The following is a 27939-nucleotide window of genomic DNA, read 5'->3' on the forward strand; positions in this document are numbered from 1 at the left end:
CGGAACATCTGTGTCCTAGATACAAAAGAGGAAATAAATGAATGTCTCAAAACAGGGCATCCCTTAAATGTATACCACGTGTTTGTAAGACATCGGACACAAAAAGGCCATCCAAATGTATCAAGTTAATTAGTAAACTTTTGTCATCTGTAAATATTTAAAGATTTTCTTGAATTGCGTGTTTACTTAAAGAGACACCGAGTCCACAAACAGCAATTCTGGGCGTACATATAAACAACTACAGCTATGTTAAACAAGACGTTTCACGTTGAAAGACGTTCCACATTGAAAGGTTCGTGTAAATAAACGGCGTGTTATGCCAGGTGTACGTTTTAGCCGCGTTGTACCCAGCAGCAAACTTTGGGTTTAATGAAATGACAAAGCAGAACATGACAACAACAGATAGTTGACTACATATTATGACACATTAAGATGGAGCAGACTATATATTAAAATCACATTGGAGTAGACCATGCAGACTCTAGCACAGAAGGCATAATGTCGTGGAAACTAATATAATCCTAAATTTAATAATAATAACAAAAAGACTTGCCACTTTCATCATTAACACTGCTTTGTGTTTTAGAATTCATTTTGTGTGTAGTTTATTGCCCTCCCCCACACCTCCAATTAACAGAGTTGGCTGGGTAGGTGCGAAAAAGTTAAACATAAATAGGGAAAAGTCGTTTTTTTAGAACCATGCTTTGACGAATGACTGTGTTTTAGTGATCAAGGTGGTGCGAATCGCTTCGATGCATGCACGGGACCGTTTCGCTTTGCTCCCGACCATCGCCCGGACTCACTGTTGATGTGGTCGACATAGTAGACGCCAACTTGGGGATCGTAGGCCTGCTCCCAGCCGTACGGCAGCTCATCCCCGATGCAGTCGGCAAACGACAGCGGCTTGGTCAGCCTGCGAGCGCACGGCGCACAACGGGAGGGCAGCAACAGCAGCGGCGCGCAGATGAGCGGGACTCGTGGAGCAAGCGCAGGGGCATCGCAGGCATCGTTTTGACTCGAAGTAAAAGTCAGCTGGCTTGCAGAGGACGCCGTAGCAAGAGGGGATGATGACGGTGGTCACAATTAACGTGGAGTGGCGGACAAACAAGGGAACGCGCCAGCGTACGTCCACTGTGCAGATGGGAGCGATGAAACCAACTCGTGTGGAGGTGCTTATCTTATATATTTATATAACACCTTGACCAAGACGCTGAATAAAAAAAAAGGATCTAACTGGTAAGTGCAGAGATTAATAAAAATAAAATGTTTTATTTTTATTGTTTGTATTATTTCCCTTCTACGTGACTTTACCGAAAGAACCAAGAATATGAATCCCTGCAGTCACGAAAGCTTTCAATCGAAAAAGGATATATTTTGACAGCAGAAGTGTGAGTTGATGAGAAGTATGGTGGCACATTAATATAAAGATGCGTGCAATAAACGACGATGAAAGTGACAATGAGCGCCTAGTGATGAGCGAGTGTGATGAACGGGTAGGGAACATTGGAAAGGGAATGATGGTGTTCATGATGGGGAAGGGGGTAGAGTAGTTTGGTTAGGCAAGGGAAAAATAAGTGTGTTTTAAGAGAAGAACGAAACATTGGAGAGTGAAGCTGACTGTTCGACATGTAGGGGCAGTTTGTTCCAGAGCAAGGAGGCCAGAAGTGATAACGATAACAAGAGAATAGTGATTGGGCACAAGGAGAAGGGGGAACACAGCTGCTCGGTAGATTGTCACATGACCGGTGAGTGAGAGATGGTTGACAATTGCTTGGGGGGAGTCCTTCATCCACAAAGGGGATGATTGATCATGGCTGACGATGATGATAACGAAAGCAGTATCCATAAGCAGGGTAAGCAAACGGGTATTTTAAAAGTGCTCTGCGTATTTTGTTTTAATTCGTTTTGTTTACCCAAGAAAGCTTTGCCGAGACTCATGACTTTTTTTTCAGGAGGGTCCTGCAGTTTGCGCAGTAGGGGGCAACGTTGCAATGAGTAAACTCAGTTGAGTAATTTACAGGTAGTTATTTTTTAATTGGGATGTTTTGGCAAAACCCAGTCACGTCGTGTGTTTTTGTTAAGCTATAGGAGGAAACGAGAGACCTAGAGAGAAAGCACACAGAACATGAGAACATACCAACTCCACGCAGGAGCACGCCCATGTACGGATTTGAACCCAGGCCCCTTCTGGCTAGGGGTGCACAAGTATTACCCATGTATCGCACTGCTGCTCAACAGAAAGTATTAACTGGTAAGTGCAGAGATTGTTTTAAATTGGATGTTATTGAAAAGCATTACTCACGTATAACACTATGTGTTATGTAATCATAACATCAGCAGCAGGGCCGATGAGGGCCATTTGTTTTTTGGTTGTTGGAAATGGATAGATTTAAAAGTTGGAATCGTCATTGCGCAGAATGGATGTCATTTCTTGTTGCACATGGTACACCACACTCAGGGTTCGGACGGATAACAAGCCACGATCTGCTGCGCCAAACCAGAATTCAGCAGTATTGATTTTAATATCAGCACAAAAAGTTAGGCGCATTCCAAAAATGCTGGTTTTGAACGTTCAAATACCAACTTTTTCGTTGTTGTAAAGGCAAAACTCCAGGCAGGAGGAGGAGGAGAAGAAAACCTCGCAAAACCCTTCTATCGTTTCGGTCGTCTCTCAGCATAACAAAAAAATGTTCTTTAAAGAGACGGGGGGGGGCAGGAGAGGAAAAAATAAGCATAGACCTCAGCAGCAGCAGCAGAGGCGGCGGCGCGCTCAAGTGTGGCGAATGTCTTGGCAACTGTTCGGCAGAGCGGCGGCGAGCACTCGGCTCGCCCCTCCCGACGACCACGACGCTAGGAGACGCAGCCATTCATTCCGCATTCCTGGATCGCAAAATCTGTGCAGCCCACACGATGTCGTAAACAGCCAGGCAGGCAACCCACACACGACTCTGCAGCCACGCGTCCACCCCCACCACCACCACAGCCGCGGCGGTGATGGCCCAACCCCCGCCAGCTCAACAGTCAGCTCCAACCACTTGCACCCCCCCCAACTCCTGCCTCCTCCTCCTCCCCTAGTTAATCACTAAACCGTGTGGAATGCACCCCCCCCCCCCAAGTTTAAACTACCCACCAAGAATTACACACTAAACAAAACCCGCTCCCCGCCTCTCCCCCCTTCCCTTCAGCGATGGCATGCCCGATTTGTTAATCAGAGAGCGCGTGGGTCCAGCTGAAAATGTATTTGGTGGCAGAAACGTCGGTGATGTTGAGGTTGTGATCACCGATAGTGGTTATGGCTGCAGAGTGGGTGGGGGACAGGGCTCGTGGCCAGTTGGCAGGAGACACACACAAAGATGATGCCCGGGTGCCACCAAGGTAGAGTGCGCTAAGGTGACTTCGACTGGCAGCTGCACGGGGGGTGGGCGGCTCGAGCCAGTAGAATTTTCACAAGGAGTAGTTTATTCTTCTATTTTATAAAACATTACGATAAGGCCAAGATCTCGGACATCCTCCAGAATACTTTTTTAGCAAATGCAAAAAAAAGGAAAATATAAAATCTACATGTAAAAAAGACTTTAATAAACAATGTTTTTTCACGAATGCTACCTTCCAAGTGGTATGGTATAAACTTCGGATATCCTCCAGATTTTGGGATTAATTTGCATAAAGACACGAATTCTTAGACGGTGAAACAACCAAGCTCTGCGTCACTCGAAATTCACGCAAAAGAGGCGAAGGCCTTGAAGGGTCTGAAAAGTAGCGTAGATCGAATGCTGTGCAGCAGGATTGCTTTCCAAACTCGTGTCTCCACGAACCTACAAAAAACCCCAAACCCAATCGCTATGAAACGTAACACACAGCTTACCAACTGCAATACTACGCAGATGTGTATGGTGGTCAAATTGGAAATGCGGGTACAGATAATGGGGAGTAAAAAAAAAGTTTACATTTTTTTTAAGTGTAACGTTCGGCTTCCTCGCAGCACGCGCAGTATGCGTGCGTTAGAACGCGTGCACGAGGGTGTTATCTTGCGCGTCTGACAGCCGCGGTGCGAGACACAAATCAACCACAGTGAAGTGACACCCACACTTACGGCTCTTGTTATTTGTCCGTTTTCACTCGTGTTCTCTAAACGTGCGTTCGTATGAGCGTGCGAGTGCGTGGGCAGCGGTGGTACAGTGATTAGCGCGCTGCACTACGGACCTGGCGAACAGAGTTCGACTTTCAGCCACGGCCAACATCAGTGATGTTAATCTGAGCTAGTACTGGGCCTCCCCTAGATCGACTCAGCCTCATTTGAGTACCTGGTGCATTGCCTATATATCACCACTAGAAAACAAAGGCGGTCGGGCATGGTGCTGGCCACCCACCCCTCGTGTGCCGTGCCAGCCTTCACAGGTGCCCACTAACCGCACGTGCCTCCAAATTCTGTTATGGCTATACGGGGGATCTTTGTACGTGTGTGTGCCTGTTTTAGTACACATAAGGTACCGTGCTGTAGTGATACAGTATTGTACCACGAACCCTAACGACCTAAGTTTAATTCTCAAACACAGCTGATATCAGTACTAGGAAAGGCCTAGGTCAGCTCAGCTTTAGGCGAGTACCTGGTACGGTGTGTAAACATCAGCACTGGGGAGACAAAGGCGGCCAGGGGTGGTGTATGCCACACCACCACCTCCTCGTGTGCCGTGCTGGCCTTAATCGATGTTGATTAACATTACCTGCCCCAACAGTTTAGTAGGCTTGGGCTTGGACAGGAAACATCAACACAAGGGATGACAGACAGCAGGTGGTCAAGAATAACCACGCACGCAGCGGCAGCACAAGGAAGAACACGCCCGGGAGGATGGCCATCGTGAATTATTACGTGATGAATTCCACACGCGTGGAGAAGCTAAGATGGATTGTTACATCACGGGACGGTGGGAGATGGCGACAATTTGGGAAGTTATTTTAATCATCCATGCGATCGATTGATCACGGCTGACGACGACGATTGCTGTTGTGCAAATCAACTTCACTTGAGATGGTATTCCGCGGAATGTTTCACAATATTATTACACGCCGAGGACATATCCTAGGATTGCCCCTAACCAGTCGAGGCCCCCTTTCATGGACGGGCCCTAACAGCTTGTTATTTCCTCTTGTGTCTGTAGAACCCCCCTACAACACTAAATCACCACCACCACCAGCAGCAGCAGCACTAAACCCAAGTGGGAAATATGGTCAAGGTCCACCATTGTCAGCCTCTGTGCAAAAAAAAAACACAATAGCGTATTTTCATTCTCTAGCGGCTACAAACACGTGGACAAGAAAACAAGCGATAAACCCCCAAGAATGAACATTTCTGCCATGCGATTTGCCACTGCTCACAGGCTTCCCGAAGCTGCACTCAGAGGCGTTGTTCTCACAGCGGACACAGCAATGTGGACGACTCGTTGGAAAGTCGACCACAAAAGCCGTGATGAAATGAACACAGTTTGGATTTACGAAGCACCCACGTACAACCGTCTCTCTGCAATCATAGGCGGAGTTTGATTTCTATATTTGAGGGGGGGGGGGGGCAGGGGGCAGGGATTCGCTTTGTCCCTCGCATTAGGAATCACGGTGGTGCCTAATTAATTGATTTGGGGCAACATTTAAATAAAAAAATAAGAAACGCGTCCAGTTTGGGAGGGGCATTGCCCCCCCCCCCCATGCCGCCGTCCCCCTGCAAACTCAGCCCATGGTGGCAATCCACTGCTGGATGAAGGCCTCCCCCAAACCACCGCCATCTCCTGCGATGGGCGCGTATCAGGAAGGTTAATCGTTTCGTGGAGTGGATTTAAAAGTATTATTGTTTCAACAATGCCATTATCGAGAGATGCACAAATACACCTACAAGTGTATGAACAACTTCAAACTAAACACGCGCTGCTGATGCAAATAGCTACCAATTTTATATTTTTCCGCACCTCCAATTACCCCATTTGGCTACGTACAGTGCGAAAGAAGTTCAGCATACAAATAAAAATATGCGTGTGGCAATAAACAAAGGTTCCTCCCTATAGCCTTAACAGACCGTTGGGGCAAGTGCTGCTAGCGAGAACCTACAAAGGCCAACAAATGTACACAAAGGGGCGGACGGCCAGCACCGCCGCCTATGTACGCATGTAAGGCTGAGTCGACCTAGGGGAGGCCCACGCCTGTTTTAGATATTCGTCACCAGTGATAGCCGTCAGCAGAATTCGAACTCGGGTCGATGGTTTCATGGGGCAGTGCGTTAAGCACGCGACGTCACTGCTGAGCACAAGACAAACGCACACGAGTGCCCGCGTGCAAATAAACAAGAAAAACACGGTTAAAGTACCGCAAAACGCATACAAACCACAGTCCATCAGCACAACGCAAGCAACGGTGTAAATAAATTAACAATCTGTACACACATTTGAAAACTTTGGTGGAGTCAACACACGCGCACCGACTGGTGGCATGCGTGCGCCGTCGCATGCCACGTTGGGACTGGCAAAAGCAGATCACAAATTCCCTCTCTCATCATCGCACCACAAAGGGCCACTTGTGGTGCACAGGGACCGGAGCAGAGTAAACAAGGTCCCTGCCTCGATCCACGTGGGCCCCTTGCTGAGGAAAAAAAACACAAACACTCTGCTTTGTTTTTGGAGAGACTCGACGGCGCATGGGGTGGATCTGCGGCAGCAGTGCCGCTTTGCGCACACAAAGCACGATGAACCCAGCGACCCGAGTTTGATTCCCACCCGTGGCTAAGCAATCAGTGGCGAGTGACATCTGAAGGGGTCCTGGGTACCCGATCCACAACCCGCATGGCTAAGTAGCGTCAATCAACTCCCATGACTAACAAGGTTTGGGGGTGGACTCCTTCATTCTGTAATCGATTTTTGTAAAGGGCTGCATTATATTCTAATTCTTATTTTGTTAACTTATGCGCACCATCGTGTATATATACAGCCTTTTAGTCAATCCACCGCCAAGTGAGGGCCTCGCTATGCCGTGGGGGTCTTGGGGGTTATAAGACCACATTTCTCCACAATGTTCAGGAGGACAGATGAAGATTACGCACACGGACATACTTAAAGCCTCACTGCTCGTGCCGCTGTTACATTCTCTTGAGTAGCGTTTCTCTCTCTCCCTCTGTGTGCCTCGTCTCCGACACCCCCCTCTCCACCCCGTGTCCACTGCTCTCCCTTGTCTTGGGAGTCTCTTTGTTGTTAGGGCCCCATCTGGCACGAGCGACGGCGGCCTGATCAGCGGTGCCCTCTTTCAACGCATCTCCCCGGGTGCTCGCATTCCTCTTATCGGGCGCGCATTCCTGGGCGAATCGCTCTTCATACTCGAGTGAACTTGGCCCAGGCAGCGAGGGAGCCTCACAGCCTCAGCGCTTGGCCAGCCCATTCCCCACGGAGCCACGAGAGACCGGGCAGCCGTGCGGCTGCCGCCGCCGAACTTTCGTCGGCAAGGCAATTTCACGCACGCTTTAGGAGCATTAAAAAATATGACTTGTATTGCACTTGCGCCGAGCTGCACAACTCAAGAGTTGTTCTGATTGACCAAAGTCCGTGGTTCCAAAGTGCCAAACAAACTTCCAATCTGAATTTGTTCGCGATTTTTTGGGTTTTGGTAAATTAAGCCCACGCCCTGTTGATGCCACTCAAAGTACAAACTGCTTCTGAGGTCATATGCTTAAACGATGGCCGCTGGAAAACATTTGTGCAAAATGACTTTTAGCTAATGCAGTGTAATATATGACTTTGTTTCAAAGTAATAATAAAAAATAGATTTATTTGGTATTCATTAACTTGCTCAGGGCTGGGTAAGAGCTGACTGTTAAATGGTAATTTGAACATTTGGATAGTAAAACGTTTTATATGGATATATAATGTATATAGATACTAAATAGAATTGGCCTGTCTCGCTGGAGCACACAGAGTAACACAGCAGCACTGATTCAAACCAAAAATTGTTCAGAGCGTAAACCGCACCACCACCACCACCACGCTGGACACTCACGAAAACACGATCGGCATTCCAGGGGGTCACAAGGTCACATTTCTAAATCCAAAGCGTAAATAATGTTTAACACAGCTTATTGTTATAGCCACTGTTATTTAATAATCTATTAACACATTTCTAAGGTTTTTTTTATGAGCGTTAACAAAAATAAACACCGACTTCCCCCCCCTCCCCAAAAATGTATGCAATTAAAGTAATGAAATTGATCGAGTCAATGTTGAACGAACATCCACAAAATGTCGGTAATTTGGCCAGTTTTTTTTGAGAATGCTCGAACGCAGTCCTTCTCCTCCTCAATGGCTGGTGCACTGACCTGCTTCTTAACCCTTTTCCCCTTCCGATGTGACATGCGTGCGTGTACCTCATCGGTTTTTATTCCGATTCCATTCCGATTATGTCATTGGAACGTAACTGGAGGAAACCTAAAATAAAATAATTTTATTGGGACCGAGTCTCCCACAAATCCATGCGGGAGGGCGTGGCAGTTTGGCGCCAGTTATCAGTGCGGTCGTGTCGCTACAGTTCTCTGCGGCGAGTCCAATGTCTTAAAAAAACAACGGTGCTATGCCCCTCTAAATAAAATTAACACCGAATCGATTTCGCATTCCGAGATTCAGCGGTCAACGGGACCCACCCCGTAACTTGCAGACGTCTCTAAACGGTAAAGGTTGAACACAACTTACTCGGAGGACCCGTGCATTCTCGTTCATAAGCAAAACTTGGTAGATTTTAAACTCATGCTTGCTTTAAACGAGTGTCAAGAGCACTGGGCAACGGGCACCTCGCAAACTTCAGTGCAACATCCTCCCAGACTGTGAAGGGGCTGGCCTAGATCCAGAATGGGCATTATTCCCACTTGCCATCTGGCCACCTCAAATAGTACTTCTCTTAGAACGGCAGGCATCTTCACTGCGTGTAAAATAACGGACAGCCAGCAAATAATTCATCAACCCAATTACACGATAGCCCCAAGCGACATTGCCTTTAATCTATTTGCCAAAATAAAATATAATAAAAAAACATACAAACGGATTAAATAAGGCAGTTTGTATGTAAAGCTTGGGTTTGTGCAGTCAGGAGTTTCGTGAGCTATCAGAGCACAGACTGCAGAATACATTGTCTCTTGTAATCATAGCAAAACATAATTAGTTAGTGAATCATTCATGGGCTTCTGAACCACACAAGGTCAACCTTTTCATACCTATCTCTGATATAACCTCTTCAGACATATTAAAATGGTGACTCTGAAAGACATTTACCAACACTTTCAAGGTATTAAAAAAACAATGCGTTACAATTGGCTTCATTCAACCTCTTCCCCACTGGCATACGATCTTGTACACTCGTGACACTGACACTACTTAACTTGAATGATGGCAGGGGTACCACCGGGCATGCGTCAATATCGCAACACACATTATCACTCATCTAAAATACCTTACATGCTAAATGTCAACAGAGCACCCCATTGATCTGGCACAATTGAAAACACACTTGCGGCAAAAATCAGGAGCCGTATCGACTTCAGGACTGCGCCGTATATATCGTACTGTCGTTTGGTGTGTACGCAAGGGAGACCGCGGCCTCCAAATTGACCCCAGAGGTCAACTGCATCAGAGTTCACGACCTCTTCATATTGCCCTGTGTGGGCATTTGAAGTCGGAGGTCTACACCGACCGTCCCGGAGACATCACAGCAACGAGGGGGGGAAATAGGCGGGGAGTGCACGACGATCGATGTGGACGTGTTGAGGAATGTTCAAGCATCTTGTGCGAAATGGACTGGGACGTGTCCAAGCGAATTGCTGCACAGTTTCAGCGTACGCTGTGAATTACTGTAGACGCACGGGGTCCCTTAGTTTCTGCCGCATCCCGTGCATTGCCCGTTAGCGTTGTTCGTCAATTTGCAAGGGCAAATGAGTGGCGGGGGTTAAATGTTACGGGAAAATAGAGCACAGGTTGGAAAGAAAAAAAAATCCATGAGACGCAACACGTGGTGCTCAAGTTACCTATCGCACTACCTGGCACGAGGAGTTCTCAGATATCAATCATCTCGCTCAGCCACAGGGGAGACACACAATACGTGTACACAGCAGGCAGAAGGATGCCTGTAATATGCAGCCCGAATACCCACAACTTCTAATATCCACAGACCCCAATCGATCAAAGGAAAAATGCCATGAGCCATTGGTGGATGGTTTCTATTTTATGCTGTTTTTTTTGCGGCTGACAGCCGTGAGTGACATGGAGGTGGTCACAATCTCGTCCGGATTCTGTGCGCTTACCCAGTGAGAACTGTGCGGATATCAGGTGGGATTTTTGCAGGCCGGCACAGTTATTAGGATACACCAATAAACATGTCCCCTCTCCACCCCCATATAGTAGACGGATGAGAGGCTTCTCCCTTTGCATAGTGCACCCGACGGACGTGTGTATGGAAACCCACTACCCCCCGAACGGGGCAGGGGACACTTGTGGGGTTCGTAAAAAACAAAGGCACCATACTCGGTGTCCTCCGAGTGACCCCTGGTAAACAATGTCTTGGCAGGAGTCAAACCAGACCAATGGAGGTTTTTTTTGTTTTAAAGGCCTGGAGCCTCACTCCTAAATGCATAAGGGTTTCTTTCACGACAGGCAGACATTTAGTGCACACATCTCGGATCGTGAACAGAGACTTTTCTTTTTTCAATCGTACGACGATGACGCTGTGTGCCTGTTGAGAACGGTTGTGTCTCCATGTACAAAGGTGCACTTGGCTTGATGCGATTCAAGCAGTCAACGGCACCAACCAGAGGTGACGCCTAGCGGGTCTGACAGCTGCAGGGGGGAAGATAATTTTAAGACTTTAATCCACGAGCTTCGAGTGCGCGACGTCTACTAAGTTCGACTTTGTTACTCCACGCGTAACGTAACAATGCGAGAATGGAACCGCGTCTGGCAAAGGCCTCGGGACTTTGTTGCTATTTTTATCACAGTGCTCAATAAATTCCTCTGCATTTCACGCAGGTGAGGGTCTAACGAGACACAACAAAGCAGGTGACACAAGGTAGAGCGGAACTTATTTCGCTGCGCAAAGTGGAAAAAAATGACTCACGGGGCAAGATAGAAATGTTGCCATTTTTAACGCAGCTCTCAATAAATTCCTCCGCTCTTGACCAGGTGAGGGTGAGGAGGAAGAATGGAACCTATGTTGCTGTGCAAAGCGGAAAAAAGACACACGGGCCAGTAAAAAAATATGCCAACGAAAGCACCGTTCTGGCACAATGGGAAATGCAAACGCTGACCTTTACGAAATCCTGCCGGCGTCATCCATAATAGATGTCACGTCACCGATTCACCAGAAGGCAGCGCAGCAGCTCGGCACAGCCCGCACGCCGAGCGCCATTTAACAGGTGGAGCGGTGGAGGTGCGCTCTTCGCGCCGGCTGACACTGGCCACGGTGGCCTGGCGTGCCCCTCAATTTCTAAAACGACCGCCTGCTTCAATAGGTGCCCTTCAAAGTTTTAAAAGAGCGCGGCGGCAACTTAACCAGAACAATAATACAAAAACGCCAATCGACACCTTATCCACGGCACGCTTAATATTTGAGAACATTTGCGTTTGGTTCATCACCGTGATTTCACGCCACGGGCCGAATGTCGGTGCCAAGCCAGGGGTTAACGAGCGAAAACTAACAGGGGGGGGTGGGCAGCGGAGCAATTAAAAAACAACTCCTTGTTCAAGCAGGGTTGCACATTTAAACCTCGCTTGAGCCCCAAGCGTGGAACCTCTTGTAGAGGTACTTATCCTTGTGACCCGTGCGGCATTTCCACAATCCAGGCTCGAGCACCGGGGCAGGCCCCGTCCGGTCAAGGCCGTGCGAGGGCTTCGCCCATATCCCAGTGGTTTCTAGCCTCAGGTGTTTCTTGACTCGCCAGGCACCGATTTACTCTCCGAATGATTCCAGGAATTGTCAAGATTTGGGGTTGTGATTCCATTGAAGAATCGATTTTTATTAAATCTCATATTTATTGTCTAGTTGCTAGAATTTCTTATTTTTCCCTGTCTCATGTGTAGTTCTTTACACTCCATTCAAAATAAAAAAAATCCTGTTCAAATGGGCATTAAAGGCGGTGCTTGCTTCCCGTTACAGCCCTGAGCCAGCGGTGGACATTCCACATTCCTATTCCAGTGGCAAGCGTACCCATAGGACGGCCATTGTTAATTAATACTCCTACCATCGACCCTGGCAGGATGATGGGCCGAGTCAACCACCAACCACTGTTTGAACTCCCAACCTTCCAACGATACTCAGTACTCTACTCACGCGGGTTGTTCGACTATACTCCACCACGTTGGCCAGTGAAGGTTGGTGCGGGGGATATAGAGCAAGACCAGCTCAGACATCACTTGCCGCCGATGTTAGCCGTGGACAGGAATTGAACTTGGGCCGCCGCGTTCGTGGCGGAGTTCACTAACCGATACGCCATCGCTCCACCCTTGGCAATACACAAGCAAACTCGAAACTCATGACGGGGCGAAGAGTTATGAGTTTTGCGGCGAGGGTCACCCCCCCCCCACTCTCCCTTATAGTTTGCAGCTTCGGCTGAACGCAAATCGCCGAAAACCTACAAAATGAGAACAGGCGCATTCGAGATGGCACCGTGAATTTCCTTTCTCAACAGCAATAACAAGCAAGACTTTTTTTCGGCTAAGGTCGCCCGAGGACATGTGGAGTTGTTAAAAAAAGATACAAAAGGGATAATAAATGCTCAAGATGGGTAACATTCCGAGGATTTTGCGAAACCACAGGGGCCTCGTAGCACGCAGCGGCGGAGATTAGGGCACGGCACGTCTGTGAACGCAACGCCGCCCGGGGGCAGAGTTAAAAGCGAGGAGGCGGACGCCCCCATTCTCAATCAAGCTGGCGTGCCAGGAACGTTGCGAGGGTCACAAAAAATTGTGGCTTTGGTGTAAAAAAATTGTGAACAAAACTCTCGAGCGGCCGAATCCTGGGTACCCCGGACACGCAGTTATCAGATCGACAGAGGGCTCAGGTCAATAGAATGCCGTCGAGAATGCGCGACAGGTGAAAGACGTTGTCAAAACAAGATTCCTTTGGCACGCGCAAAGACGCCACAGCCACCGTGGAGCCGCACGCAACCGATGTGGCGCAATCTTTATCAAAACGACCCGTCTTCATTATTGCAAGCAGGCAGGTAAAATCGCCTGAACACGATCTTGTTTCACAAAAAAAACGCATCGTGTTAATAATAGCCAAGAGCAAAAGTTGGCCAAAACGCTTATGAAATATTAAAAAATGCATTGTGTGCTACGGGGGGGGGGGGGGGGGGGGGGGCGGCGTTGGCAGCAACGCAATATCGTAACGTCTACACGATTCTTTGTTGTTTTCTCTTACTTTACACACTGTATGTTTTTTCCCCCCTTTCTTTTCCTTTTTTTCTCTCTCTCCCTGCCGACATTAATTGCACTTCCTTGTGTTGTTTCAACTGCCGCACTTGAATGCGAGGCGGCGCGGTGGTTCCACGGGCGCTTTCCTGTGCCTGTTGTGCCCCGAGCATTTCTCAGCGGCCGCCGGTTGCCTAGGCGGAGGCCGTAAATTCCTCGGCTCCAGCCAAGGGAGCTGCACTTTGGACATGGGAATGTTTGCTCTTAAGGCCCCGACGAGATTCCTTCGCCAGGGGCCAACGTCCGTCCGTCGTCGTCGGAGGAGGGCGACTGCTTGCAGAACCGCCCGGGGCCCAACCCCTCTGGGAGGGGGATGCTTTGTACAGTGGCCGTCCGTCCGTCGAGGGGGGCTACGAACCTCCTCCTCCTGTAGTGTGCGTTCTCGAGGAGGGAGTCCTCCTCCTCCCCCGATTCCAAATGCAGGCATCAACATACCTGGCCCTTCTCTGCACGCATGCCGAGCTTCTCTCACACCCTACGCAACCAACCGTGCTAATCGGAGGCGCAGGGAACGGACAAACTAAACACAGAAAGCAGCTGGAAATAAATTCGCTTTCAATCTAGATTTAAAAGTGCATAGCTCCAGTGGCGTCCTAAATATCGGAAGGGCGTTCCAGACGGCCGCAGAAGCGCATGCGAAAGTGCGAGCGAAGCGGTGACCGTCTTTGTTCGATGGTTAACCAAAAGCCGCTGCTGCGAGAATGATCGGAGTTTGCGTGATGGTTAATGCTGCTTGACGAGATCATCAAGGAATTGTCGTTCATCTGTGGCAAGCACTTTGCGTGTAATGAGTGCTATGGGCCGCCTCGACCCGACACCTGAAAAAAAAATCAGCACTCCTGTGTGGAGGCAAACACATGGACACAAACGATTTAGATATTTAAAAAATACTCGCTGCCAACATGTGACTGATGGACAAAGTAAGCTCATAATTCTTTTAAACATTCCATCAGCCACGCAGCCTTCTGGGAGTGCATAATTTCAGCAGCATTCGTTCAACGCAAGCAAACTCTTGCCCAGTCTAGCCATTCGTTGTTTAAGCAAGCCTGACTGTTGATGAGACATCGAATGTGGAAGGACGCATATTGCGAGCTCTAATAGATTGAGGAGCGAGTTCCATGTGGTACGAAACACCGCTATATGCTGCATGTAGGCACAAATTAAATACCATTTAACTGGTAGTGAGCTTCATGCGCTTTCTAATGATTGTCGTGTAACACTCCACAGGAGGCAATTTACTTGCTTTACGGATGGAGACGTGAGATTTTAACTACTTCGCCTGGTATACAGGAGGTCGTGGGTTCAATCCCGACTCGGATGCCTGCTGCTGTATATTTGGAGTTTACATCTTCTCCCAGTGGTCGTGTGGATTTTTATCCACTGGTTTTTTCCCTCCACATGTAGAAGAAATACGTTTAGAGTATTTGGCGGCTATACATTTCCACATGATTAGCCTAATCGTTGAGCTATTACTTGTGCCCAGGTTGCTTCTGATAAGGAGCTATAGAGCTTAGCGGGCCTCACCTGGTAAAATAAACAATTGTTTCGTTTAAGTGTTTCATGAGACTTGACGCAATGCAGAACTTGAGGCTCTGCGTGACCTAGGAATTAAACCAATCGACCTCTACACCATATTTCTTTTGGGACCAGATTTTTTAAAATTAGCTTTGGGCACGTGCCTTTTTGGCAAAAGTTATGGACAATGTATACATCATGTTTGTGATTAATAATATAATTACCGAAGTTCAAAACGGTCCGAAAACAAATTATTGCAGCATTAGTTATCACAAAAGCGAGTAGGGCTGGATGTATTTTATTTTACTTCTGCATGGAAGGTGGCTCCGGTCAGTAGTGAGTAACATCAAGGAGACGTTCTGTGGTCAGACAACTCTCAGAGCAAGCACGTGCTCATTAACTACTGCGAATTATTAAATAGTTTTCAGCAGTCTGAACCACATCCCCAGCCTCACGAGACTGCAGGTGCAACATCCAAGTCTTTCTTGGGGTGCAGGGTGATGAAGCGGCAACATCTGTGCCTCAGAGTAAAATTATCCTGGGCTCAATTCCCGACTCGGGCTCCTTGCTGCATGAAGTTTGTGTGTTCCCCTTCCCCTGTTCTGTGTGGGTTTCCTGTGAGTTGTCCGGTTTCCTCCAACAGCTAACAAAAATAACTGCAACTGCTAAGAGATTCTGCAAATTACTCAATTGGGATTACAAATAGCAAAATCGCCCCAATACTGTGGAAACTAGTCCGGACCCTCCTGAAAATAAGCTTTGAGACTGAGGAAGGCTTTCCTGGGGTAAAAAGCATCATAATCATTTTCACAACGCACCAAGGCTAATTGATGCGCATCCAATGTCACTCTCAACAAAATAAGGCTATTTTTGTGTCCATGCTGAAGTCAATTCAGTACTGCTTAGATCATGCATGCCAGTCGCCTGGGACTACAGCACCAATCCACAACATTGCACAGGATTTGAGCTCCACATAGTCCAAAATACCAAATTCATCACCGCCGTCACACAGCACCCACTGTGGTTACCCGAGCATGCGTTTGCTCATTTGCAGTGGGTAATGAGCACGTGCTTGTTCTGAGAGTTTGCCGACCACAGACAACGTCCTTGAAGTACTCCACCCGCTGACCGAGCCATCTTCATTCAGTGCAGATTTAAAGTTAAAGGCATCCGACCAATGATGCAGAATAAAGGTCTCCCTCTGCAGTCGCCAGAATTCAAATCGCACCTTCAAGCGAATTCATTTTACCGCTTCGTCTTCGTGTTGGTTATCCCCGTGCGGGTGCGTTCTCTCCTATTGGCTGCCACTTCCATCACGGAGTCTCGTCCACTGAACGTCATCCCTTCTTGCGGTGACGAGTCCTGCACGAGCCTGACTGCTTTTTTTTTTAAACGGTCACTGAACGGTCGTGCAGTCCTATTAACCGTCAGCCCCTCCGTTGTCTTTCAGCGGCACAAATCATTCACTTGAACCTGCAAAATTGACAGTGAAATTGACACCCACAAGAGTTGAAAACTAATAAATAACACTTTAATAAGTAAACAAACCCTCAGTAATTAACGTTTTTTGTACCCAGGCAGCAAGTAAGCAACTATAATTGCATTCCATTCAGCAAAGCGTGCTCGTATTTATAAACTACCGCCGCCGATGACGCGCCTAATGGGCCCGCTGTTTTACAAACAATCAAAAGGTCACGCAAGGGATGTATTAACACAACTAAGTGCACTTTTTACTTTACCCCTCGCTCTAACGCTTGGGGCTGGGCCTGCGTGCAGCTGGGGGGAGTTGCTCGCTCGACTTCCCGTCGGGTAGCGGCGTGGACTTGCCGGAGCCGATCCCACCATTGCCAGACCGCGCCCCCCTCTCCGGCTATGCCGATTTCCCAGGGACCGGACCGCAGTTTTTGTGACTGCACAGAAATTATTCCGGCCAATAAGAGCAACGTGAAATGCGGCGTCTCCACTTTGGAATTTCAGCCGTGTGAAAATGAGCACGGCTGCAAAACACGATGATTCTATAGCGTACGCCTTCCCCAACCTGCAATGGCCAGTATGGTGAAGTATGGTCAATTAACCCCCACAATCCCCATCGTTTGGAGAGCCCCCCCCTCCTCCAAAAGTGGATTGACAAAAAATGGGGAGCACATGTACGTGTGCTCGTTGCTGTTTGACTTGAACTTTGAACTAACAATAAATCGGCGGGAATTGTGGTTGCCACGTTTGTGCAGTTATTTGTGACCGAGCCGAGATCATCAACTCATCACCGCACTTGAGAACCAGGTTTTTATTCACGTCATGCTGCCCACATGCAAAATCCGGCATCTCAACGACGCTCGCTGGCTCAGTGCTCCAATGCAGTATTTGACCCACACTCAAAGGTCTCCCAGCTACTTCCACAATATATTTATATATTTTTATACATTTCTTCTTGCCGAGGTGCCCCTTAAGTGCAGCAAGGACTTTTGAGCCGGGCACTCTCGCCGGGCGCGATGGGCTTCTGCACAGTCCGTTCGGCAGTCAAAAGGCCAGAACGGCGTGCTAGAATCACACACAGACACACACGTGCCTTCACTTCACACACAGACACACACACAGACACACACACACAGACACACACGCACGTGCCTTCACTTCTCCTGACTGCATTCCACTGCCGGGGGGGAAGGGCCCGCAGGGGGGCGAGGGCCGGAGGGGGGGGGGCTAGTTGGAGGGGGGGGGCCAGGAACCGGCCCAAACTTGTCCTGAGGCTCACAAGGCAGGGAGAGAGCGAGGAGCGAGGAGGAGGAGGGGACACTGTGTGTTTGATGGAACAACAACAAAAAATCCAAGCCCACATGAATAGCCAACATTTTCTCGGCAGCAAATCTTTGTTCGCAACATAGAAGAGAAAAAAGATCTTCAAGTATGCGCACGCCGTGAAGGCCAGGCCGAGAGAGCTGCATGCGCACGATGTTTGCAAGAGGAAAAAAACAGATTCTGCTCTCAGAACCCACGCGTTACTTTTCAGCGTACAGCAGTTAGGCGCTACGGTATGCAGTCAAAAAAAATGTCAACTATTTCCTTTAACAGCCACGGCTGAACATCTACAATAGGCACATTGCCACTATGGTAAAATACATTTAAGACGAGATCATAAACTTCAATAAAACACAAAAGCACCAACCTAATGTTAACAATGTTTTTTTTTGCAATTACAAATCAACTATTTTCGTTCAACAAATACACCAATTGTCATCGTGTAATAAGGACCAGAGATGCTTGCTGTGTAAATGGCGTCGCTTAAACTCGCTGGGTCACAGCGGCACAGAATTTCAAGTTCAGCTCTCGTGACCTGCCAAAGGTCCAAGTTTCAAAATTAACCGACTGTAAAAGTCCAAAACTGATTACATGGTCTATCTTACTGCCAAATTCACAACCCAACCAACGCCTCCTTGAAAGCGCGTGATCTGCAGGCACAGAAACTTTGATTTAATCAGAAAACCACCAAACGAGAGGCTGTGTGTGGTTTGTCTTCAAGTCCAAGGTTAGAACATTTCCAACCCCACATCAGCCCAAAGTCCACCACCCTCGAGCTTGTGGACATTAAGAACTTGACAAAAACCCTCAACCAAGCGCGGTGCACCGTCACGTGCAAGTCTGGGGTCACGGCCAAAAAACACCTCCCGGACGTGACAACGTGACGCAACGGCTCTCCCCGGGGGGGGGTGGGGGGGTCGAGCTTCTTCCAGGAACAGAACCAATTTCCAGGAGAAGTTCTCAGCGCGTGGAGCGAAACGTCGGCAACGTCGCGGGGCACGTCGCGTGGAACAAACCCGCGGCACGACCTGAAAAAACTCGGCAGAGAGCTGTACTGTACAGCGCAAATCGCTAAAACCCGCGCGGTACAAAAAAACAACCCCCTCGCAAGTTGGGCAGCATTAAGGTAGAGCCTCGAAATGGGAGTTGCTTTAACATTCGACAAAACAAGTCAAGCTCCTTGTCAGTAGGCAGCGCGCTCGGGGTGTCATCGAATTGCGCGGAGCACCCCCTTGTCCGACTACCACGAGGCCCCTAAGCTGCGAGCGAGCGGTATTGCTGCCCGATCGGGGGCCAGCCCCGTGTCCAAGTAGTCAACAACAAAAACAACACCGGCCGTTCTCGCGAGCAGGGTTTGCATTTTGCCCGGTGAAGTCACGCAGCGCGCGAGGATATTCGACTCTTATAAATGTGCGCTTTATTTTTCGTAAAAATCGGCCTTTCATGCGCCGTCCAACGTGACCCGCTTGGTGCAACGAAATCCAACACCGCGCGGAAATTCTTGTAAACACGCCGGGTGCGCCGACGAAAGGGTCGTTTCCAGTGCACAAACATTTTCGATCCCAAAAAAAAAAAACCCCTCGGCGTGGTAATAACAATGAGCGAGATTGCTGCAAAGAAAGCCCCACACTGTACAAATGTAATTTCCTCAAGCTACACTTTTGGGAGGGGAAAAAAAAGGGGGGCCGGGAAGAGGATGAAAGAAATTGCAGCAGACAAAAAGAGCAGGAAGAACACCTCGTCGCAACTTCTGGCAACTTGATTGTGAAGCGTGGGCCCGACGACAATCTCGCCTGCGGCTCGCAGAGGCGTAGAGCGCGCCACGCCGAAGTGGGCCACGCCGAAGTGGGCCACGGAGGAGCCACTGACCTCAAAGAAACATGACCGGCATGTACTCGTACCGACTCTCGCCGCCTTCACTCCGTGCGGCTATAGCCAGTGCGAGGTTGCAGGCTGCAACCTCGCACTGGCGAGGGTAGCCAGTGGCACAAATCATCCATCCCTCAATGGCGATTCCATAGGGGGTCTCGTGATTCGGGGGATCAACGTTCGACAACAAAAAAATCTAATCAAGATTTTTTTTTCTCTCTCAGCATTGTGCTTAATTATAGCTCCTCTAGTGGCTGCAGGTGTGACACAAGTGACGCCATCACATCTATCCCTCTATTTAACGGAAGGAAACAGGAGGATCTCTCCATAAATATTGCTTTCACCTGATGAAGCTGGTTGTAATTACTGGCAAAACGTCATACTCAGATTGTAAATGTTGTGGCTTTGCTCAACACACCGGTGTGCTGTACTAGTAACGAATTGGAATGTTCTGTGACAAACGTTTTACGTGACAAACCTTACCAATTGGCTGTGGCGGGTGGTGGCGGGTTTAACGACACATTTATATTTACGTTATCCAACCCAAAAAAACTATTATGGGGCTGTGACATAGCATGCAACAAACGCACCCCAAATTCGTGGCCAGAGTCAATAAAGTTAAACAGATCTGGTCACACACGCACACTCCGACCCGTTCATAAGACAACCCCCACCCCAAGGTTCTGCTTGTCTTATAAGTGTGTGTAATAATCCAGAGAATATGGTGCACACTGTAAAATGGACTATTACTCATGCAATTGGACGCAAGTATCACGAGCTAAAGGATCACTATTAAGACGATGACTCGAGGAGTCATTCTGCATCTGTGCTTTTCAAAAGCCTCTCAAGATGTACTTTATTTCGCTTAAGCAGGCGGCTTAGGCTGGCTTCCATTGCAGCCAGCTCACGTTTTGGTGCTTGCGATGAGTTCAGCGACGCATCAGCAGCTGTCTGTAAGCAAACACCTACTTTGGTAAGCTAGCAGTGAGACGCAGCATTCATGCAATTGGGCAGAGGCAACGAAATAACGTCCGATTATAAATAATGGAAATACAACATGAAATGCCAATATAACACGAAAGGCAAATTGTGTGTTTTATGAATTGCACAATCGCTGTAAAAAATACTAAATACATTTTTTAAAACCTCGACAGACAGAGCTCACAGATAAAAGTGTTGTCGTCACGGCAGGACAGTCAACCGAAGCGCTGCATCGATTCAGACAACAAGTTCCAATTAGCACAAAACGTGCAGGAATTCCGCCAGCCATACCAGAATCACAAACAACAGAACAGTGATAGGCGGCAACCAACACAAGCTTCATAATAAAGGTGTTTGGGTTAGATGGCGTAAGCATAAATGTGTCGTAACCCTCCAACAGAATAGACTATTCAGGCATATTGCCCGATGATGCTGGATGTAATTACCAGCGAAACGTCGTACTACTCAAGTTGTAAATGTTGTGGATTTGCTCTCCAACACACCGGTGGGCTGAAGTAGTTAACTAATTGGCATTTGTTTACATGACAAATCCCTTACTAATTGGCCGTGTCGGGTGGTGGAGGGTTACGACACGTTGATACTCACACGATCTAACCCAAAAACCTTTATCATGAATAATATTGGTAGCAAAAGCCTACGTGTTATACCAACACAAGTTGGTCAGTTCAAAGCATTGGAAATGCCTCGACAGCATAAACCGTTTTGCAAGAAATAATTGAAAAATTGATTCAAGGGTTACAGCTATGTCATGTTGTGGCACTTCCGCGAGTTTTTTTTATATTTTGCTAAAGTTTGGATAACCGCGTGGCCAGTACACTTGAGACCGATGACCAAGCCGGTTTGCGCCGCTGTCGTGGAGGGTTCAATTCCGACAGCAGCCCGACGATGTTGGGGTGTCAACCAAAAATGCAATCTGCCGTTGAGTGAAGATGAATGCCCCGTTGACGCAACGACATTTTTTTGGAGGAGGCCACTTTGTGTCCAAGTTGCAACGTAAATCCGAGGCATTGAAAACCCATTCACACGTAAATAATGAAAAATAAATGGTCCCCTTCATTGTACACTCACTGAGGTGGAATTCCATTGCGAAGGTGACAGGGTCATGAGGCTTAGTGAGGTATTGCTGGGTAGATAATCCACACGTACTTTATCAGAACAAATCTGCATCTGCTTCATAGGGTTCAAGGGAAACAGAAAGACATACCGTCAAGTAAGCAATAAAAACCTAGAAAAATGTTCAACATCAGCGAGATCCCTGGACAGCATTTGCGTACAGTGCAGCACAGCTCCAACAATGGGGAAAGAGATTCATTCATCAGAGACTTTATCCGCACCATGGGCCCAATTCATGTGGCTTACTTTCGGCATTAGTCCACCACTTACTGGAATAAAGACGACTGATTCTGAAAAAGAAATTATCAAAAATATTCCAGTTTGCAATTGTGGGACACAAATGGCAAACAAAGGAGAATATATAAACACCTGGAAGAGCTGTTGAAGATGGGCCAGTATTCAAGTAATTAAATGAGGGTGATGAGAGGTTGCAATTTTTTTTTTACATGGAATGAGAATGAAAAATATCATACCATTACGCCGAAGGAAGATATGTTTTTATTCGTGTACATTAAATGCTGTGACACGGTTTTTGCAAAATTGACATTGATTCTTCGGAAAATTAAGTGGGCTTGTGGAGGACCCTTCACGAGAAGGAATGACACCAATGGTCAAGACTAACAACAGTGGCAGCCAAAGAAGGGCAGACGCCGGAGAGGACATCCACCGTTGAGATGAAGCGATAAGATCAGCCCTTGTGGAGGTTCCAGGTGAATTGTTGCATCCCAGGACCATCAGGGACTGTGGTGGCATGGGGAGGTGTCCACTCATTACCAATGGTGCTGTTGAAGTCGTCTTTGGCTTAGCAACCACATTCCACACCTCGGTGGAGGGGGTCGCTCAACTGTCACGTGCACGTTCGCACGTGCACGCGTCTGCGCGTGCGAGACGGATGGAGCCCAATTGGTCGGCATGGAGCGCAAGGCGGGACTAGCGTGGCGACCTCATTACGGCGCCGTTTCGCATTCACCTTGTCGCTTCTCCAGCTTTTCTGATTGGATGCGGTTTTTTTTACAGAACGGGGCTCCACCCATTGCCCCCCGCCCCCACCCCCCCGCAGCAAATCATTCCCAAAAGCTGCGAGGGAAATTTGGCGAAATCGTCAGGAAGGAATTTCGTCACAATGCCGGAATTTCACAGAAATTATACTGCACGATTTGGGTCCCCCCCCCCCCGCCACTTCTTGGGAGCACAGAGGTGGAAATTGGACCTGTCTGGGTGGACGTCATCCATCATCCCAACTTTTAACGGGTTTCCTACAACAGCCTACATGAAAATGATGGCCATGCAGCCGTCCAAGTCCGCAGAGCTGAAGGTTAAACCAAAATAATTTATTTCACCAACTCACAAACAAATTCTGAAACTATACACGCGCATGACAAACACGATTATCTACTGCGTGCAAAAATAAGTGGTTTAAATACCAGTCTTATGCGGAATGCGACAAGGGAGAGAGACACACACAAACACAAGAATGGCATTTCTCATGGCATTTCTCATAGGTCGCTGGAGCATGAAATATGCTTTAATCTGCAAAGAAGCATTTCTAGTTTTATATCTCCTGTGCCAAAACGCTGTCACTGCCTGTGACCGCATTACAGCTTGCTTCTGCAGGAGAGTGGAGGTGATTATATTTTCAAAGAGTTACATTAAATTGGTGGGATTGACTTTGAGGTACTAAGTCAAAGTCACCTGCGGGTGGTCATCCGGCTAAGCAGATGGCTGCGTTGGAGAACGTCGGTGCAGAACAGACATTCAGAGCTTACTTCAGAAAGCTTAAGTGAAACAAATTCATGAGCGAGGGAAAAGGGGAAAACTTGAGAGACCTATTAACGTGGACGATTTAACTAAGTATGTCCAAGGTTACAATAAATATTTAACTTCTGCTGCAACACTTTCCTTGTTCACAATGTTGTACGAAGGGAGAGGAACTGTAGCCTAGATGCTTGTGGGTCAATTTGCACTCTGCATCTGGTGCCGATGCCTTCAGACCACCTGGTGACACTGCGAGGCATTACCAGAGCAGCCTCGTTAAAAGTAGACGTTACGCATTCCCACCAGGCGTCGGTGTGAGCGACGGGCAAAACGAAAAAATAAAGTGTAATTTAAACAGAACTCGATTATAAACAATCATTATCTCAATCTTATGACAGTAACCAAAAGTCAGTTTATATATATGTAGCGCCATTCACACAAGGCCTCACAGTGCTTTACAACACAATCCAACGAAACCATTAACATTAAAACTCAGAGGAAAACAACCCGACAAACAGACACGCAGGAGAAAATAAGTGTGTATTCAGACGAGCCCTAAAAACATCGACTGACGGAGTACCTAACGGACTGGGGCAAGACATTCCACTCGCTCTCCCGTAGAAAACATGCACTGTACCTAAGTCAAGTCTTATGTGTTTTTTTAAAGCGACATGAAATACTTTAAGAGTAAATGTCCATTTCTGGCTGAACCCAAGGTGCCCAATGCATGGATGTTAATCCCCAGGACATTTACAATGCAGTGTCTCCTACTGACCCCTGCGAATCGAATAATCTAATAATCGCCATGCACATATTTATAGAACGGGAGAGAGCTCCGTGAACTTACATTGGCGAGCCAATGTAAACCTCAGAACGCCACGTGGCCTGCGACATGGATATTCTGGAATGCTGTGAGAATGTGAAGGCTAGCAGGGAGATTCGTTCTTTGATAAGTGAGGCTAAAAATGTAGAGCCCAGAGTTAGTTATAATTTACAGAGAGAAACTATAGCCAGATGTCATTGGCAATTAACTTTTTTGTCAAATCAACAGATTTGTTTTAGTTCATGTTATCCTTTTACATGCGTGGGGTTTCTCTGGGTGCTGTTTTTTAACTCATAAAGAAACTGGCCAAACTTCCTAAAACAGAAACCTCTGTGAGATTCCTGATTACAGAGATCTATTATTGTTCCTACCAATTTATACAAAGTAAATAACCAAAAATAGCTTAAGCCCCATTTTCTTCAAATCCCAAAACCCACCAAATTAACAAATTGTCCTGCTGCATTTGGCAGTCACATGCAGGCAGAGTCCCAGGCTCTGCACAGACACAGGATCATTCTGCATTGTTTCAAGCTGTTTTTCTGCCGGAGACACACGTGACACGTGTGTACAATAAGGCACCACACGTAAGGGGGTCAGGTTACGCTGTAGGAAAAAAAACCCCATTTCGAAAATGTTTTCTTTCAGCTCGTGACTCTGTGTACACACCAGTCACAACAGTCCATTCGAGAGCTCCCGACGCTCGACAGCCAGGGGCTTGGGAGCCATCGCAGGGGCAGAAACCGTGCTCCGGGTTGAGAAAAATGTGCGGCGACGCTCTGTCACGGCAAGAAGAGTCGCCGTTTCCTTCCCGGCCGCGGGTGAGGCGCTCGCCTCTCAGAAGAGGCCTAACGGCAGAGAGCAAAGGGAGGAGGCTGCAGAGCAGCAATGGCACCAAAAGTGGTTTTGGTCTCCCAGGCACAAACTCGCACGACCGGGGACGCAATGAGCGGGCAACCACAAACTAATGCAACTCGACGCTGGTGAAAGCGAATCATTTATGGTTCGCGGCTGCGGTTTGATTGGACAACTGTGCTGTTCTCACGTGAATGAAACGATTCCAGGGTGCCGCATAGTAAATAAACTTGATAGAAAATATGGAAATGGCAGAGAGGACGCATGTGTCGTCATGTTCCGTGCGTATATGAATCATTCACCACTCATTGTCACTTTCCTCATCGTTTATTTCACACAGCAATATATTTACATACTACCATCCTTCTCATTAACTCATCTCATAACACTATACTGCTGCACAAATAGTTAATTATTTTTATATTCTTGGTTCTTTCGGTAAAGTCACGTAGAAGGGAAACAATAAAATAATAAAAATATAAAACAACACAATTCTCACGTTTCGACTGCAACACAAGCAATCATCATCAGGTGTGAAAATAACCGCCACTTTTTTCAAATTTTCTTGTTGTGGTTTTCACACCTGATGATGATTGCTTGTGTTGCAGTCGTGTCGTGAGAATTTTGTTTTATATTTTTATTATTTTATTGTTTCCCTTCTATGTGACTTTACCGAAAGAACCAATAATATGAATCCCTGCAGTCACGAAAGCTTTAAATCAAAAAGTAAATTCTTTGTTCAGCGCCTTAACCAAGTTATATATCTCTCAAGCAAACTCTGAATGAAGAAAGAGCTCACCTTCAGGTTTGAATCGTCAATGCTAAGTACACAATCGAGTGCGCATTGAACGAGTTGTGATCTGTATTTTTACACAGGGCAAGAAAAATATATGCCTCCCATAATTTGACCTCTGAAATACCAAGAACGTTAAGAATTCGGGGTCACGAATGTTTTCACAAATCAATCATTGTATTTTTTGTGTGGTTCGTCGTTGGCACCTGCAGTGGCTGCAGGAGTGACCCATCGTGTACGAAGCACTCACTTTAATTCATCTCTTCTTACATGCAAGATATGCACTAACGTAACCCAAAAGCTCAGGTTTACCGCAATTCATGACATGATGATACCTGTGACAATTCCCATTTAGATTCAAGACCAATGTCAGTTTTACAACCAAAACGGCTGCAAATGCATTTAAATAAAACGTTAATTTGGGAAGCGTTATTTATTTAAACATTAATGTCCCATTCAAAAAGGGAACTTTTTTTCCCACCATATTATCAAACACCCCTCACCTCCGCCCCCCCCCCAAAAAAAACCCCACAAAGACCCCTATATGTTTGACACCCGATCTCACTTTTAGTGGCTCGGTTTAAAAATTCATTCGAAGGCATTTCACTAAATCCTATGAATTTTAAAAGAAAGAAACCCCATCTAGGTTCCTTTGTTGCGGCAGCACTCACCGTGAACTGGACCACGGCCGCCGGGTTTTTGTTTTCCCCACGGTTTTGTGGCGTTGCCGTTGTGGGCTCCTTCATTTGCTGCCTTGCGGCAGATCATTCAGCGACAGGTGCAGAGCGACGCTCGCTCCACTCACAGACGGCCGTTCAGCTCGTGCCCGGGTAGTGTTCCTCCATCGCACCAATGCCGAGACGAAACCCTTCTGTGACCTGCCTAAAAGGGGCTTTCTTTTTTGGCTCGATAACCTGCCCATTGCCTATTCACCAAACCCAGATGGACGAATTGCCCAGTGGGCAGGGTGCTCTCGCCTAAAGTGAACACTGAAGACCGTCTCACAAGCGCGGCCTTTGACTGTGGCCAGTGTAACAGCTCAAATCCGACATTTTATAATTAACCACTGAAAAGTAAAATAACACATGTACAGCCTTTACCCTTGTATACGAATAAAAGTAAAGAGGGCTTGGGGGCAGGACATGGCTGGTGCTGGAGAATGATAGCGGAGTGACGATCAAATGAGGGAAAAAATTCCAGTGGAAGACCGCAGTGCAGATGCAGCAACGAGATCAATTCATGTGAAGGAAAGGGATGGATTTTTGCATCGTATATGGTGATGGTTTGGGTAGGCTTTCATCCAGCAGTGGCCAGATCATGGCTGATAATGACGATCATGAACCTCATTTTAACTCACATTTTTTCTTGCTGTGACACTCCATCATTTCAAAAGGGTGTCACTCGGTTGTGGAGAAATTAAAATGGATTAAGAAACACGAAATGAAAGCGTACTACGTACGTCGACTCAGGAGAGAGCTACCATCGTTCATTTTTTTTGCGCGATCATCTGTGACGAAGCTCATACCGCCAAAGGTGCGGTGCGTGGGAACAAAATAGGCCAACGTTAATTTATTTTAGTTGTTTTCTGCTTCTCTGCCGAGGGGGCCTTGGCTGCCGATTCGTGCCATCTCACGACCCTGGAAAAGACAATGGCACCCCACATACCAACTCCGGTGGCCTCAAGCCAAAACTCCTGAGCAAGGGAGCGATCGACTTCCAAGCGATCCGCATTGAATCCGTTGTCCGCATCGCACCGTGGACGCTTGTTTGGGTGCAGAAGCGAATAGCTAGGTAGGCTTATCTCGTGGCGCTATTCAAAAACTGGCCAAACCGGGGTTAATGCCCCGCAACCGGACACCGGGCCCCCCCCCCCCACCCCGGCCACCCTGGAAACATGACGCCAAATAAAGTGCAGGTAGGAAAAAAAAATCCAAACCTTACCT

The 27939-nt window shown here is 47.5% G+C and overlaps 1 protein-coding gene across 2 annotated transcripts in view; it reads right to left on the minus strand.

Moving 5' to 3' along the window:
- Positions 1 to 27939, minus strand: part of LOC116943539 (protein WWC2-like) — a 110595-nt gene that overhangs the window by 70417 nt on the left and 12239 nt on the right. For both annotated transcript variants that reach the window (XM_032956455.2, XM_032956454.2), the window contains exon 2: positions 804 to 913. In XM_032956455.2, the coding sequence (XP_032812346.1) occupies positions 804 to 913 (110 nt within the window). The remainder of the gene's footprint in view (positions 1 to 803; positions 914 to 27939) is intronic.

Source organism: Petromyzon marinus, chromosome 18 (genome assembly GCF_048934315.1).
Source record: "Petromyzon marinus isolate PM22_M1 ecotype Great Lakes invasive population chromosome 18, UKy_Petmar_22M1.pri1.0, whole genome shotgun sequence".
Taxonomy (NCBI): Eukaryota; Metazoa; Chordata; class Hyperoartia; order Petromyzontiformes; family Petromyzontidae; genus Petromyzon; species Petromyzon marinus.